Below are 17,728 nucleotides of genomic sequence, written 5' to 3'. Positions count from 1 at the left end.
CCGGGGGGGCCTGGCTAGACGCCGTCTGGCAGGGAGCCGGCGGGGCGCTGCACAGCCCGCGGCTCCGCCGAGGTGCCGCTCAGCGGCTGCGGGAACAGGGACCTGCACCATGTCTCGCCGTGTGTATCGTTACCGAGGAGCCCGGTTACACCCCGACGGTGCTCGTTACTGCCCTTTAAAGTGCCTGTCCGAGGCGTTGGCTGTACGCGCTGTGTGGCGGCCCGTGCAGCCAGCAGGGACCGTCGGCACCTCCGCTAAATTAACGCAGTTGGGAGTAATTTCTTACAGTTTATAGAGGCAAAAATGGCAACTTCCTGGCGCGATTCAGGGCACGCCCGGTAGGAAGCTGTATAGGAAGGTTAAGCAGAGCTAGATGATAGTACGACCGATACTCAAAAAAACCCCAAAACCCCTGAATTTCTGAGTTTGCATGGGGAGCCGCTGCTAATAACATTTTTGCTATACCCACTTACCAGTCTTTTCTGTAACTTCAGTGATGCAGACTCTCCGAATTCTGGCAAAATGCTATGGGGTGTATGATATGGCAAATTTCATGTATCGTTAAATTAGGTTCTCTTTGTAATTTTTGAGGTGACTTCAAAGATTTGCTCACTCATACTGAATCTTAAATGTTGCTTGTTAGAACTGTAATACTGCTCATGGGTTAAGATTAGTGTTCAAAAATGCCTTTGGAAGGTTTTGTTTGAGCCACAACTGCAGGTGTTAGTTTACGTGTTATTGTCATTAGTACTTTTTGCAATCTTTATATATTCATGCTTGGAAGTTCTACTTTTACAGACACACAATGAAAATAGAAATTAAAAACAACTTTCTCTTATTTTTGCAATGCAACTAAAAAGCTGCTGAATGTCTAACAATGCTATTGCACAAAGTCACTTTTTTGAAGCAGTTGAATTTGAAACACTGTCAAGAGCAATCACTTTATTTTCCATCTGATTATTCTCTGTTGTTCTTGAACAGCCTCAATAAGTATCAGTGTATATTTTAATATAATGCTTAATATGACAGCAGCATCAGGATTGTCCATGGTGTCTGTTGTCCCTATTTTGCTTTTGTTGCAACTTGCAGACTAACTCCTTTGTCAAGATTTAGTCTCTAACCCCTAAAGACTTCCTAGTTCCCCATTGCTCTTGCCTCTTGTACATTTCTGCTCTAATAGAGCTGCAGTGTGTTTGAGCTAGTAGTGTTCTTTCCTCCTTTCCTTTTTCCTATCTACCATAGGCAGGTAGATGGAATTGTGTTAATTTGCTTCCAAAACCTGATGTGTCTAGGCTTATGAAAAACCTTTTCAAGCAACATATTCAGTATGCTTTGGTAAAAGGTGAATTTGGAAACTCAAAATGCATGCATTAGCATTGTTAATATGCACATTAATACCCTTTATACCTAAGGGGATAAACCTGTGATCAAATGTCACTGTGTCATAGCAGGTTGCTGCTTGCCTACTGGTGCATTATGGTGATCTGCATGTATGCTCCAGCCTAGATAAACTGTTCCTCTAATCCCACCGCTGTGGGCTATCATAATGCTCCTGCGTTGGACCGGTTCACTGTTGTGTCGTTTCAGAGCAGAATATATTGATTTTTCAGCCTACTACTTTAAAAGTCACAAAACTGAAGCTGTAACTTGTCCCTGTGAATGAGGCTTTGGTGATCATCTGTTGTCACAAGTCAGTCTTGCACCAACATGTAGTGGTCTGTTTAGAATCTAGCACTCAGTGCTATGTTGAGGAAGAAAAGGTAGCCACGAGTCAGGAAACTCGAAAAGCCAAGTACTTGTGGTGGGGGTTTGGGGGACTTTTATTTTTTTAACAATCTAAATTAAAGGTACAGCATGTGAGGTGTCTCCCCTATCAAAATATTAAGGTTGTACAAGTTCTGTCACCTTGTTGACTGTTCAGGTCAACTTTAGAGGTAGCAATAAACCTGCAGTGTGGTAGCAATTGTAAATGAGTAATAATGTACAAGTTCTGTTTTCAAGTTGACTGTTCAGGTCAACTTTAGTGTTCAGGTCAACTTTAGAGTGTGGTAGCAATTGTAAATGAGTAATAAAATGGATTCCATCCTTTTAGTTTTCAGCCCATGGTAATTTCAGTGCTTTTTGGGAGAAATTGTTGCAAATGCCTCTTCAAGAAAAATTGTGTATAATAGGTTTAAATTAACGTAAGGACTGTTTTCAAGTTGACTGTTCAGGTCAACTTTAGTGTTCAGGTCAACTTTAGAGTGTGGTAGCAATTGTAAATGAGTAATAAAATGGATTCCATCCTTTTAGTTTTCAGCCCATGGTAATTTCAGTGCTTTTTGGGAGAAATTGTTGCAAATGCCTCTTCAAGAAAAATTGTGTATAATAGGTTTAAATTAACGTAAGGATGAAACAAAATGCTTACCGTCAAGTGTTTCAGCTTTTAGTACACCTCTACTAAATTTTACTTAGATTAAAAAGGTGTGTGGACTTTTGAAGAAGTCTGATGTTTTGTCTGTCTTATGAAATTCTATTCACAATTTGCAGATTCTATTCAAATTCATCAGCATTATAAAAGTTCTGATGTTGCTGTCTATTGTTCTGCTTTTAGTAGGGCCTGTTAGTGTTTCTGGTGCTTTGGAGTGTTGTGTCACCAGTGGGAGATGCAGGTTTCATTGCTTGTGTAAATGAAATTTAAAGTCCATTAGTTTGATTCACTATTGCCTTAACTTTACTGTGTTTTTTCCTTTTTTGAAGTTTCTAATTATACAACTATTTGGTATGTTTAATCTTCCAGTGCCCTGCAATTAAACAAGATGTTCTAATGCAAGTTAGCTGTGTGCACATCTAAATGATCTTACAAGTGTTTATGGACTTGTTAAAAAATACTTATGTAAACAAACTAGAACCTATAGATAATTGAGTTGTCCCACAGTGGGTGGAAGGAGAAACAAGGTCTGGAAGCTACCAAATTGTGGCATTTTGTCCTTACATGATTATTAAACAAATGTATATTCTTAACTTCTGTCTTTTCAGGCCTTTTAATGCCTCAGAACGTAAATCAAGCTCCTATGCTGTTGTAGACTGTGATCAAGCACGTAAGGAAGTTAGTGTTCGCACTGGAGGAGTCACAGATAAGACATCGAGAAAGACCTACACGTTTGATATGGTAACTGCTTCTCAAGTTGGGGATTTCTATAAACAAGCTAGCACCTTTCTTTAATGTAATCTGACTACTGCACTGTGTGATGGTATGCGTTGCTGTACGTATAAATGGGATGTGTTGTCTTTGCCTCAACAGGTTTTTGGAGCTCAAGCAAAGCAGATTGATGTATACCGGAGTGTTATGTGTCCCATTTTGGATGAAGTTGTTATGGGCTACAACTGTACAGTGTTTGCGTGAGTAAGCTAACAATTGTTACTAGGAAATTTTATTTCTGTATTAGTTTCTTGTTTACATCTTAATTTTTCATTCTCACAGTTATGGCCAAACTGGTACTGGTAAGACCTTCACAATGGAAGGGGAGCGGTCACCCAGTGAGGAATATACTTGGGAAGAGGTACATTTTCACTCCTGAGGTTTCTCTTGTCTGCACTGTGGTTCAAAATTAGAAATTGCGGAAGGCTAAAGAACACCTAAAGCTGATGCCTGTCAAATTCTGAAGCTGCCTTTCCTTAAATGCTTGTAAATTAACAAATGGTCTCATTCATTTATATGAAAACGGAAACTTCTGTGTCTTTAATGAATGCATACAAATCTTGGCAATCTTCATATAGAAGATTATATTTGTCCAAGGTATTCTTGCTTAAATCAGACTGTTTAGCTGAAATTCCACCCGCACCCAAGTCTTTTCCAGTGTATTTGTGTATTAAACACTTCACTTTAATTTACAGGATCCATTAGCAGGTATAATACCCCGTACATTGCATCAAATATTTGAAAAACTCACAGAGAATGGTACCGAATTTTCAGTGAAAGTCTCTCTTCTGGAAATCTATAATGAGGAGCTTTTTGATCTTCTGAATCCTAGTGCTGATGTTGGAGAAAGACTGCAGATGTTTGATGACCCTCGAAACAAGGTTGGTGCTGTCTTCCAAAATTTATCTTAAGGCTTTCAGGATTGTTGAGATGCGTAATAAGCATGCATTATTTTCTGACAGAGGGGTGTGATTATTAAAGGCTTGGAAGAAATAACTGTACACAACAAAAATGAAGTCTACCAAATCCTGGAAAGGGGTGCAGCAAAAAGAACGACTGCAGCTACTTACATGAATGCATATTCCAGGTACCAATCTTGCCCGTTTCAGGAACTTCAGTTTGCTCTTGTTTTATTAAAGAGGATCTTACTGATTAACTGCAAGATGTTGAAGCTACAGCAAACCTGGCATGATCTGCGATTGTGTATCGCTCTTCAGAATCCCAGATGTGGGTTAGAAAGCCATAGTTCCTTATCACATCCTGTGGGATGATGTATTCTAACCAGGTGTCTGAAGGGGCATTATAAAATCTGAACACTTACCTTAAAAGCGGGCAGGCTGCTTCTGCATGATTTTTTACGTAAGCTTGCCCTCGTATTTAGAGTTTGAATGCTTTGTTATCAATATATCCCTTGTTAATGTGCAGTGTCTAGTTGGAACAGTAGCCCTGGTATTCCACCTAGCTCTAGCTGAGATATAAGTAGCAGAATGTTCTCGACCTGTCATCTAGAATATAGAAATTCAATTGAAATTGGGAAGTTTTTCATAGCTTTCTGTGGCAACAAAAGACACAGTTCTGACACATAACTGAAATACATTGTATGTGCTAGCATGAGATAATTGTTCCCTGTAGTAGGTATTGTACATCTTCGAAAGGAAGGCTGTAGTCTTTTCAAGTTTGGAAATTGTTTAGCTGATCTACCTGTATTAGAGAGGTGGGTTGTCTTTGTTCTAGTTGTTGTAGGTGGGTGGGATTTTTTGCCAATCCTGTTTACTAAATAAAAACTTGGTGTAAGAGTCTCAACTATCACTTTGTCTCCTCACCAGCAGTAGAACGTGCTATATTAGGATATAATAGCTAGGATATTAGTATATTCCTAATAATCTTAAATGGTACTGCTGTTCTAAATGAAAACTGAATTGAACTTCTACATCTGTAGTGTTGGATTCAGCTATCTGCTGATTTTCTTAGCCTGAAAAAAAAAAAACCCTAAATTTTTTGATCTCTCATTCTGCAAAAGTATTCTTAGTGTATTGAAAACCGGCTTGTAGAATTTTTAGTCTTGACATGTCTGAATGGAGAACACACAAATGTAAACAATACCAAAGCGTTTCTCTTGGGTTTGTTTGAAATAGGATTAAATTTGCCAGGATTGGATGAGGCAAATGTCATCCAGTTGCTTCATCACTGATTGAAATACCACATTCATATGAATATGCACAAAAATATACCTGGAAGAATAACTGTGTGTTGAAAATGTCTTAATTAACGGGCTTAAAAAGAGCACAGGATACCTACCTAGCAGCAGTGTCACATAGCAAGCAGATCATTTGACTTTAATGGGATGTCTGCCTGAAACTGAATTCTTTTATAGCCGTTCCCACTCTGTGTTTTCGATTACCATCCATATGAAAGAAACAACAGTAGATGGAGAAGAACTTGTCAAAATTGGGAAGCTAAACTTGGTAAGTACTTGAACTGAATTGTATTGATGACGTTCTTAAAGTCATGAACTAGAAAAACCTAATCTCATTCTCTTGAGAATCTACGATTGTGTTTTTTTTCCCAGTAAGGGGGGGAAAAATCGTTGTCTTTCATAAAGTGATATGAACTTTGTTTGTCACTCTAAGGAATGTCTGTCCCATTTGTCACCCCAGTGTCTCTTGAACCAACTCATAAGCTAGTTGGTGTGTTGCGTTCAGTAACACTACAGATCAAGTGTTCTCCAGGGTGATTTGAGACAAAAGCATGTCCTTCCCCTTGTCTTTCAGGTTGATCTTGCAGGAAGTGAAAACATTGGTCGATCTGGGGCAGTTGACAAAAGGGCTCGTGAAGCTGGAAATATCAACCAGTCTCTCCTGACACTAGGACGAGTTATTACTGCCCTAGTAGAAAGGGCTCCGCATATTCCATACAGGGAATCTAAACTGACAAGAATCCTTCAAGACTCTCTTGGAGGACGAACAAAAACATCAATAATTGCCACGGTTTCTCCTGCATCTGTAAATCTTGAGGTAAAGTTAAGTCTGAAAATCTAATCTTGAAACATATATTACGTTTTGCTGATGATTCAAAAAGATGGATTAACTCCTCAGCTTGACCTAGTGTTGCATCTATTTATCACAGGAAACATTGAGTACACTGGAATATGCCCACAGAGCAAAGAACATAATGAACAAGCCTGAAGTTAATCAGAAGCTAACAAAAAAAGCTCTTATTAAGGTGAGCTAGACGTACATCACAAATTCGGTTACAGGCTAGTTATGTCAACATAGTTTTTGCTATGCAGGAATTATGAAGCTGTTATAATTTTAGCAGTGCTTTTCTGTGGTGATTTTTAATCACTTAGTCTGATGCTTTCAAACTAAGCTGTTCTACTGGTTCAGCACCTAGTCACTTTGCAGATACTGCAACTGTTGCTGAGACTAAAGCTGGATGGAGAGGGCTATTGCTCCTAGCTATGACTCTGTGTATGGATTACCTGTTTACAGTTAGTGGAGAACCACTAGATGACACTGGACATTTTTTTCTGGGTTGGCTGTATTAGCAGCTTAATTCCCTAGAAAGTGTGTGAATTGGTGACCTTGGAAATATGAATGAATAGTCAGTATGAAGTTGCTGACTGCTATTAGAGAAGCTGCTATTTCTGTTGTAAGCTGTAATATGCAACCAAGTACGATTCAAATGGGAGGTTTCCATGTTCTACGTATATCCCATGGTACAAACTTAAATGGTGCTATATGGAACTTAGTTGGAATAGAAGTGAGGTGCTTTGCTCCTGTGCTTATGCGAAACTTCCATACAGCACTGTCTTTGAAGTATCTGTGAGGCTAAATCTTGAAAGCAAAGTAGAACTTTTCAGGCTTACATGTGATTGTTTCTTTATGCAGGAATATACAGAAGAGATTGAGCGTCTGAAACGAGACCTTGCTGCTGCACGAGAAAAAAATGGAGTGTATATTTCCCTTGAAAATTATGAGTATGTCTTCAAAATTTCTATAAAATAACTGACAACGAATCTCAGATGCTGGTACCCATCCTGATACAGAAATGCTTTCAGGTTTCTTCACACCAGAAAATTGAACATAGGAGAATTTAATGGACAGGTCAACTTGTTCTTAAGAAATTAATTATTACACAGGTAGAAGCCTAAAGAGTAGGTTTGTACTGAGGACTTTATTTATATGTGTAACTTGCCATAAGCATAGTCAGGATGCAGATTTACACCATGCAGCCTTTCTTTCAGTGGAAGCTCATATAGGAGAGCAAACTCTGTATTGTTTACTTCAGTCTGTAAGAGGGCTAGTTGACACAGAAAGTTTAAAATGGAAAATCGTCTGAAATGCTTTCTGCATTCAGTGAAAATTAGCTACTTCTTTATAAAGAAGTTAGCAATACTTACTACAAATCTAGTGATTTCAAAAAATATGAAAAACAGTACATAATCTTGAAATGAGCTCCTGACTAATTTGTTTGCTTTAATCTTTGCTTGAGAGCCCTTAATGGAAAGCTGACGGTTCAGGAAGAGCAAATTGCAGAGTATATTGACAAAATCAGTGTCATGGAGGAAGAAATGAAACGAGTAAGTGCTGTTTCTCAACTGTGGCTTAAGTCTGCCAAAAAATGAAAGAAATCTTTGGGGAAGGAGGAAAACAGTTTGAACAAAGAATTGCTTGAAGAGTTTTTGTTGTTCAAGTTTCCCTATTACTCCAGAGTTGAAGCTTCCTAATCCTTGAAGTTAGGAAGTTGAAATATATATGAAGATGCAAGATGCAAATTTATTTTTTTTAAAGCTGTTTTGGTGTCTACCGCTTCACCTTTCATTTACTTTGCTGTCTTTTCAGCAAATTCTGCTTGTAAAATGGTATTGTCTCAGCTGACAATCAGCTTAGGAACAAAGAATGGGGATAAAAGAAGGTGATGAGCTCCCATTAACAAATAACACAGAAAATAGGAGCTTTCTCTTTAACAGAAAAGCAGATATGCATTTGCTGCAATATGTACCTATTCTGTGTGATCACCTTTGCTGACTCTCATCATTGTATCTGCTGTAGGTTTGTTTAGTGGGATTTTTTTTCTTGTGCTGTAACAATTGTTTGGTCTTGTGGCTTGAGTGGGGAAGCAAGGGATTATTAGTGAAAATGGTGTTGGTTTGTGATATTTTTAGTGAATACAGAGATTACACATCTATAGTTTAGGCTTAAGACCTCTGAGCCTTACGGCTGCAACTACACAGGCAGATGAAAACTTGATTTCTGGCATTGTGGCATCATTTGAGAGATGTGAAGTGGTACTGTTGAACTTACAAAAAGCAGTGTTGCCCTGTTGATGTTTGTCTTCCACTTTAGGTCGCTGAACTATTCACAGTCAGTAAAAATGAACTTGAACAGTGTAAAACAGATCTGAAAATTAAGGAAAAAGAACTGGAAGAAACACAAAAAGATCTGCAAGAAACCAAGGTTCATCTGGCTGAAGAAGAATATGTGGTTTCAGTTTTGGAAAACACTGAACAAAAACTTCATGGCACAGCTAGCAAGGTTGGCACAGTTCTTCCACCTAACTGTAGCAATAGGTTCCCTTGTTTATGAGTTTCATGAGCTGTTCAAGGAAATAATTGTTGCTGAATCATGATGCAAGTATGACAAAACGTGAATTTAAGACAGAAAAATAAGATTAACTCTCTATGAATTATATTATGATGAAAAGCTACTAAAGATTGTAGGACTCTGTGGTAATATTGACAGTTGGCTGCTAAACACACTGGTTAGTCTTAGAGCTACCTTTCCTTCAGGCCAATTTGTCATGAGAGTTTTGGTGCTTTGCAGTATCTGTTGTCATGAGTTGTTCTGCAGAACACAATTTCTTTACTAGAAACTTAGGGCATGCCCTAGTTAGATGTAACTGGGATAGAAAAGTCGCAAAATGCTTTGTGGAGTTCTGTGCAGTAATTGGCACTCACTGAGTGAATAATGGAAAGTGTCACCTCTATATTTTTAGGGTATGGTTTTGATGTGTTTGTAGATTCGTCATAATTATCGAAATAAACTTGATGTGGGGAGAGAGAGTGTGTCCTGCTATTTAAACTGCAGTGATGAAACTTGTATCTTTAGTCAACATGAGAATTTCTTTCTACTCAGATTCCTGTAAGGTTGGGAGGGGATGTCTAGATGTTTGCATGTGGGTTGTGGGGTGTTTGTGGGAGAGAAATGCGTACAAAGGTTATTTACACTGACTATAAAACCAAGAATCCACTATACATTTGAATTCTAAATTATTTATCGCAGAACTACTACTGGAAACTTCTTGCTTGATTACTGTTAAAGAATAGATTGACTGTCAAATCTTTCTGAAAAAGTTGCAGTGGTCAGGAATTGTGTTTGCTTACTATTCTGTGATAAATTATATCTTAATTCCTGAAAAACTGAGCATGTCCTTTATCAATGTTTTAGTTTCAGAGTTGGAACAAATGGTCTCTAGTAGGTAACTTTCCTATGTGCTAAAACTATACATGACATAACATCAGGATTAACAGTTGTAATTTGGTGATATAAAGGGGAGTAATTGTCTTCCTGGCGAGATGACTTCTTTAACTCAGAACTACAGTTGCTTTTCCTTATATAGTGTATGCTGTACTTGTTTAAAGGTCGACTAAAATAACTTTTTAAAAATTGTAGTTACTTAACACCGTTGAAGAAACTACAAAAGATGTATCCGGTCTCCATGCAAAACTGGACCGTAAGAAGGCTGTTGATCAACACAATGCTATTGCCCAAAATACATTTGCGGGACAAATGAATGTTTTGTTCAGCAAAATACAAGATTCACTTAGTGAAAACAATTTGAAGCAGCAACAGATGTTGGCATCTTACACAGATTTTATAGGTAAGTGTAATAATACCTGTGTTAGTATGTTATCCTGAATTTTTGCAGTGGTAGTATGGAAGACTGTTTCCTAAAATGGATCTGGTGTATCAACTGGAAGAGACTTTATTTTAAGCAATGTAATGTTTATAGTTGCACCAATCATAATGTATCTGGGATGATCAGCAGCCTTCCTGTGCTGTAAGAGGCAATAAGGTGACGAACAATAGAAAGAGTTCTTATTTTACAGTGGAACTTTGAAAAAAAATAGATAAAAAAATTTTAATGCTTCTTAATTTCTTCCGTAGGTGACCTCCTCTCTACCAGTTCAGCAGCAACTAATGTTCTTGCATCGGTTGTATCAACATCTTTTGCCTCTGTTAAAGAACTGGTGTCTACTGAAGTTTCTCACATGTCTGAAAAAATAACACAACATGAGAATCTGTCACTCGATTGTAAAGCAGAACTGCTGAGATTAATTGTTAGTAAACTCACAAACTCTTATGTTACCTAAATATACTGCTCTTGATCAAAAGGGGTTCTATAAATATTGTGTAGTGGAATAGGTCCCTTCTGATGCTCTTTACCTGTTTCTGCTTCAGCACTTGGCCGTGATTATGTCCCTTCCTGCTTTCTTTCCCGTTTCACCACCACAAGCTATCATGTGCTGCGTAGCAAATACTGTAACACCAGAGTACATGGATGTGTATATGGATGACTTCTTAGTAATGGAAATGAAGGAACAGTCATATCCTGGTTTACTCTTTTTCTTTTTCCTGCTGTTCCTAGGAGGAACATACATCTGGATTAGGAAGAGTGTTAAACATCTTGACACCAATGGTGGAATTTGTCTTGGGGCTAAACTGTCAGTTTCAGAGTAACATGAAGAAATATTCTGCTCTGGCTGACAAGGTAATGCATGTAACTTGTCTCCTACCTTGTGCTCTTCTATTTAATTTACAGATAACCCTTTGGTTTTTCTGCAGTGTGTCAGTGTTTCCAATTCTGGTCTGGTCTTTTTTCCTTTAATCTGTTCCACGAGTTCTACATTTTAGCTTGCTCTTTCAGACTTCTTTTTCTGCTTTGGAGTGTGGTGTATGTGCTGGTGACCTATGTTGGCATAGCTACTTACCTAAATGCCACAGAAGAATGATAGAACGTGCATGCTTAAAGCTATATATCACAAATATTTGATAATATCCTTAATATAGTCTCCTGTGTCTTAGAAATCTAAAATAACCAACTTAGACAAGCCTTATCACTTCCAGTTTCTCTTGCCGTCACACCAAACGTTTTCTGTAGCCACTTTGATTCCTGGGGAATGCAATGCTGTATCTTGTTAACAGTAAGCATAAGTGCAGGCAACACTTATTTTGGCTTTTTGTTGGTTTTCAGACTTAAACAGTGCATAGTCCTTGGCTTACCAGCTCTTACTTCTTGCTCTTGTCTTAACCAAGTACCTTGTCTGTGCAGTCCTGCTTTGTCTATCTTGTATGTGGTGCATAATGTTTGGGAAGGCCCACACCAAGTGCCTTTGACAATTTCCTTGGGGCAGAGTTTGTTTCTGTATAAATTATGCTAGGGAAAAATAACCAGTTCTTACCTAAAGGCAAATATCTAACTTCTATTTAAAATTTTTTTCAAAGATGGAGTGTCATAAGAAGGAAATGGATACCTTCTTTGGAGAGCTTTCTCTCACTCTGAAAAAATTACGTGAAGAAACAGCCAGTGCATTTGCTCAGCTTCAGAATGAATGTGAGAATTTCAGAGAAGAAGTGGAAAGGACGAGGTTGGCACATGCAAAGGTATCCTTAGAGTAAGAAAAAATCCTAACACTAAGGGTGATTGCTTGCTTTGATTTATGCTCTTGTAGCACTAAACCATTATACTTGCTTCAGAAGGAATGTTAGGACAGTAATTTGATGATCCTAATTTTTTCTGCCTTTGGGCTGCTTTGAGCTTATGTGGGAAGGTAATAAAAGAATTTACATTTGCTCTGAGCATGTCCAGTATATATGCTTTTACATATATCTCCAGAAGCACAGTGTCTGTATCTTCTCTAGACAAAAATTGTACCTTCAGCTTTAGAATGCTAAGTATTTAATAAAGGCATTCAAGTACCCTTTAAGGATGTTAAAGTACAGAATAACACTGATGTTTTTCTTAACAGAGTGCAGCTGAATTAATGTTCTCACTGCAAAGCCAGCTTGACCTGTTTGCTCAGGAGACTCAGAAAAACTTTACTTATGTACTTGCAAAAAATGGGACCTTGAAGACCACCATCACTGCTGCGCAAGAAAATGTTCACCTGTAAGGAGCAGATAACTTTTGGTGTATACTGATGAAGAATCAAATTATGTATGAAGAGGACTGCAACTGCAAACTAAATGCTATTCATACTTACACGCTTATAGTATAAAGTCTTCTGGACAAGATCTGTATGTTAGAGCTGAGTTCTGCCACTAAATGTAGATCTTAGTTCACCTTTTCCCAGAATAAAGGTAGCTCAAGGTTGTCTCCTGAGCACATTGCAGTTAAGAGACACTGGTCACCATAAAGGCTTAGCTTGAAGTATAATGATGTGTCTATTGCAGCATGCTTCATTCAGTTGCATATTGAATAACTGAGGTCCTGCCAAATTTGTGTCTTAGTTTGTTGTTGTTTGGTTTGGGGTTTTTTTTCAGGATTTAACAAATTTACTTCTCCCAGTGCTGCAATTTGTAAACTTACTAAATAGTGCAACAACACTGTAATTTGTTCGTCTGACAGAACTGCACTACTTCAGTAGTTCTGGTCTCAAATATTTCTAACTGTAAAATGTGTTAAAATCCACCTATTAAAATCTCTGAACTGTAACAAATATGTTGTTGCAGGAAAACTACAGACCTAGTCAGCAATACAGCTTCCAGCCAAAGCAATTTTATTGCGTCTCTGGATGATTTCTCTCAAGATCTCAGAACTATAAATGCTGAAAACAAGGTGATGTTGGAAGAATCCACTGACCGCTGTCATCAACTTCTCAGCAATCTCAAAAATGTGTCTCAGGATACTGATAAATGGGGTGAATTTGCAACTGCTCAGATGGTCAACTTTACCAATCAGCACCTGCTTTCCTTCAATGATGAGAAACAACAACTTCAGTCTTTACAAAAGGTACTGTAGTTGTTTATAGTCTAATACAACTTTCTGAGACAAACTATTACAGTAGAATTTAAGGGGAAAAAAGTTCTTGCTTATAGTCAGAACAAATCTGTGTTTCTAGATCACAGCAGAGTCATGTTACTTGGCTTAAATATATGCAATTAGAGGAAATCAAAAGCTTCACTTAAGAGCAAGACTTTAACATGCAAATAATCTCAAAAAAATGTCATAATTAACCCCATGCGGCATGCATTTGTAATTTGGGCTTTTTACATCTTTTTGGTAGTATAAACCTAAAACTATAAACCTCTAAACCTAAAACTTTATCTACCAGTAATGTCCCTGGGAGATTTGCACAGTAATCAAATACAAGACCATATTCTGGAGGATGCAAATGACTATTGTTCAGACAGAGTAACGGAGAAGGCATTCCTTTTGTGGGTACCTACTAGTTCTGGCCTCTTAACTGAGGATTTTTCTTTCTCTCTCTTTTTTTTTTTTTTAAATATCCGTTGTAAACGTCACTTCCCACTCTTCTTGTTTTATTGTTTTAATAAATAAGGAAATGGGCAGTTCTGCAGTCTTCCAGTAAGAAAAACTTCAGTGTTAAAAGCATTTGCAGTCTCAAGACACCCCTGTATCTGTTACAGCTATTGAATGCTTCTGGAGTTTCATTCCAGTGGGAACAGCTAAAAATACATGTTTTTCTTCCTTTCCCCTACAAATGCATAAAGCTTCTAGTGCTTTTAGGATTTTCACTTGAATATCCTAATTCTCTGCAGGGTTGTGCATAGAAGCATGAGGAACTGTATCTGTACCAGATGGCATCATCTTTATTCTTATGAGTAGCTTTCTAAAATGATCATACTTTCTAAGAAACTGACTCTGATCTGAAGATAGTTCTCAAAACAAGAATGTAAAACTGGCACTGAAACTTCTCAATTTGAGGTCTCTCAGTTGTTTCGTTTCGGGTCATATCACTAATCGTGCACCACATCTTAGAAAAGAGGCCATAACCTTAACTTTCCTGTTAACTTGGTGTTTTTGGTTGGTGTTTTTTTGTTTTGTTTTCAGAAAAATGAAGAAGACTGTGAGAAATCAGTAGCTGAAATTGCTGACCGTATTGGTAGGCAAAAGGCTGCTGAGGAGAAGGTACTAAATGGCCTTTGTGATCAGATAAAGGTTGATCAGGAGATACTTCTGGAGCAGAAGCTGGCACTTAATGAGGAAGCTCAGCATGGACTGTCTCAGGTTCATGGTTTCCTGCAAGAGGATCTCAAAGTGGATATTCCAACAGGTATTTAAAGTAGGCTGAGGACAGAATGGTCTTGCAGAAGGCAATCTGAGTTGCAGAATTCATAAGTTTAATGGGGACATAATGGATCTAGCAGTCTTGTATCTGTGTTTAAGGTGCATGCAAAGAATGGTGACTGAACAAAGTGTGATTTCAAAGAGCTAATGCAAAATTGAGGATCTGTAATTAAAGCAATTGCTGAAAGTGTTTAATAGTGCCTTTCGTTGGTGTGCAATCTTCATTAAAGGGACAACTCCACAGAGAAGAGACTACTTTTATCCAGTCACAATTGTGAGAACAGAACCCAGGGAAATTCTGCTGGAGCAATTAAGGCAAAAACAACTCACCCTTGATGCTGTGCTAAACACTCTGTCAAAGGAGGTGCAGGATAACGCAGATCAGGTATGTGTATGAATGGCAAATGAGGCTCTTCGGTGAAGATTTCGCACCTTGAGTGACTTTGATGCCATTGTGGAGGGTTGACTAGAACCCTAGAGCTTTTGTGGCTCTTGTGGCAGCCATTGTGTTTTACAGGTTACTTGGAGTCACGTATGCTGAACTTTTTGATAAAAACAGTATCTTGAAAAATAAGAGGAGACAAATTTTTAGAGACTTTAATTTCTGTTTTTCAAAAATTAAAGTGTCATGTCTTTTATAGATATGACTGTGCTTAGTACATTCACCTAGGAAATTCAGATATTAAATACACTTTGAAAACCTCTGTTTTAGGACCTGTTGGAAGAGGATGAAGGCTTGCAAGAATCCAGTGAAAGCCTTTTTAGTGACAAATCCTTAGTGGATACAAATGTGTGCTGCCATGCAAATGGTGGTGTTCCCTTTTTCCAGGTAAATTCCACAGATATTCCAAACAGTCTTGTATTTAAGAGTGAATAAAAATTATTGATCCATAATAGTGCTGTAGTCTAAAGGCAGCTACTATCGTTTAGTGTAGTCTCACGACTTCTTTAAATCCTGTAGAATATACTTCGTTAAACTTGAGCTAAAAGGATTCTGACAACAGTTAAAAGCAGATAAAATAAAGCAGATTTCTGACAAGCTGGGCAAACAATAGAAAACCCTTCAGTAAATAATCCTGCATGAAAAGTTGTTATTTACTAGACATTAACACATGGCTCTTAATGGAAAAGTTGAAATTAGATGGTAGGTAGTCTCTTAGAAGCCAGATAGAAATATTAACTTCCTTTGTTCTTCACAATTTTTTTTTTTTTAAAACTTCCTTTTGACCCTCTTGCTGTAACAATGTATCAGTGCGGACCCCTCCTGTGTTAGATGGGGAGTGGGGTGTGGGTGGGCTGTATTTACTTGTCATGGATCCCTTCAAAGTAGCTGCTGAACTTCAAGATGCGTACGATAAATCTCTTTAGTAAATGCAATATTAGGAACCTTTTTCAGGAGTTCTACCAACTTACTTGTTCTCAGAACACTATATACTGCATTGTACATGAGCAAAGTAGTCTTTTGTTTCTTTGTATTCTCTTAACACAGATAATTTACTGGGTATTTTCTTTAAATTCCAGCACAAAAGAAGTCGCAGAAAGGATAAAGAGAACAAATCTGCAGCTACAGTCGAGAAGAGCAAAATAGAGGATATGACGGAACAGTTTCTTCCTAAACCTAAGCCTCCTTTAAGATCACTGAACTAAGATCTGTCCGTTGCAGATCTCTGTTTTGAAACTTACATCTAATTGTCTGCTGAGCCATAACTTTGGTTATTCTCCGTCTCTGTATATATTGATGTTGATGCCAGTTTGGATAGGAAGATTGGGCTGCCAGGTGTCCTGCCTTTGTCCCATTTTTATATGCTGTAGCTTGTAAAGTATTAACAGATTTAAAAAAAAAAAAAAACCCCTACAGATTATGGTGCTGTATGTTAACTAGACTTTTATGTTGCCAAGTAAGAGATCCTTTTCTGTTTCTCATTAGATTTGAAACAGAGCAGAAAGGGATGAGGAGAAAATGCTTTGTCAGCATTACCAGCTACTATCATTAACTGTAAATAAGTGTTGTGGTTTTTTATACCTGCTTTTTAGTCTGATTCTCTTTCTGTGGCGTAGATGGCAGTCTTTTGACTGGGATACTTCAAATAAATCATTGATACATAGAAAACAAATGTGTAAGCACCTTCCTCAGAGTAAAACAAGCTTACGCGACTTTCATCTTGTATTACTAGGTCTGATTGAGCTAAAACTTAAGACATAGCTGCTGGAGTCTTGCGCTGTCAGATAAAGATCTATCCTTCCCTTGTTTTATAATAGGCAGTAGCTTTACTTCAGTGCCTCTTGAGTATATCAAAGCTAGTCTCGCTGCTGGGTTTTGGGCTTGTGTTTTGTTTTCATTTGTTTTCAACTCCACTGTCCTCACCTTCCAGCTGTGATGTGTGGGCTTGGATATGATGTTATCACCCACCGCTTATGCATGGCAAACTGGCAGCATTCCTTTTAAAATGTAGGTATCTGATATTAAAACATGCAAACTTGGTTACAAATGCAGATCCAGTGGATTTGCAGTAACTGACAGTAGCGTTTGACCATCTGCTCTTTTCGTGCTGCTTGCCTGAGAATTTGAAGAAGACCTCAAGCTATGCTGCGCTAAAAAACGTAGAATAGGGGACTAGAAGGCAGCCTTAATTCACATGGAAGCACTATTCTTACCTAATTATCAACACATGATTTAAGAGGGTGTTCATTTTTTATGTCTAGCTTGCAGGCTGAACTTGGTCTTTTTTCAAAGGGGGTGTCCATATGTCTACTTTTCTTTGAACAAGGGTGTCAACTAGATCTATGTTGGTTTTCATTCAGACAGACAGCATGCTCCGGTCCTGCTGCTAGAGACAGGCGCAATTTGAAGTGTGCCCTTGCACTGATTCTCTGAACTCCCTAGCATGAGAGGTGTTTCAGATAAACACAACTGGTCTATCTTCTTATTTACCCTCTTGCCTCTGGGCAAAGGTAATTGCCTTTTCTTAACAGCCAGATAGGAGGAGGGAAAGCATTGTTTCCCTTTCAAATGAGTAAGAGACACAAATACGGATATTTTTTACTTATTTACTTATTTTAGTGGGGTGTTACAATATCATGATACCTAGCTTATATACAACAGTAGAAAGATTTGTTAAGGCACTTGAAACATGAAGCTGCAGGACTGTCTCCAGAGAGTGTCAGATGTGTTGTCAGATTCCAGCACCAGAAACTTCATGGACTTCAGAACTCTCCAGGGCCTAGGGTCCATTT

The 17,728-nt window shown here is 38.1% G+C and overlaps 1 protein-coding gene across 1 annotated transcript; it reads left to right on the top strand.

Annotated features, from left to right (window-relative positions):
- The first annotated feature begins 109 nt into the window (after positions 1 to 109).
- Positions 110 to 16,141, top strand: KIF11 (kinesin family member 11). Its single transcript, XM_010148211.1, has 22 exons — positions 110 to 267; positions 3,019 to 3,151; positions 3,284 to 3,381; positions 3,464 to 3,542; positions 3,877 to 4,062; positions 4,144 to 4,268; positions 5,556 to 5,646; positions 5,953 to 6,195; positions 6,308 to 6,403; positions 7,072 to 7,160; positions 7,676 to 7,763; positions 8,530 to 8,718; positions 9,856 to 10,063; positions 10,351 to 10,523; positions 10,832 to 10,954; positions 11,689 to 11,847; positions 12,213 to 12,352; positions 12,916 to 13,195; positions 14,258 to 14,480; positions 14,725 to 14,879; positions 15,207 to 15,323; positions 16,016 to 16,141. The coding sequence occupies exons 1-22, from the start codon at positions 110 to 112 to the stop codon at positions 16,139 to 16,141; spliced, it is 3,279 nt and encodes a 1,092-aa protein (XP_010146513.1).
- Positions 16,142 to 17,728: the final 1,587 nt, after the last annotated feature.

The sequence above is a fragment of the Eurypyga helias genome, unplaced genomic scaffold (genome assembly GCF_000690775.1).
Source record: "Eurypyga helias isolate BGI_N326 unplaced genomic scaffold, ASM69077v1 scaffold25253, whole genome shotgun sequence".
Lineage (NCBI taxonomy): Eukaryota > Metazoa > Chordata > Aves > Eurypygiformes > Eurypygidae > Eurypyga > Eurypyga helias.
The sequence above is the reverse complement of the archived record's forward strand: the minus strand, read 5'-3'. Positions and strand labels throughout refer to the sequence as shown.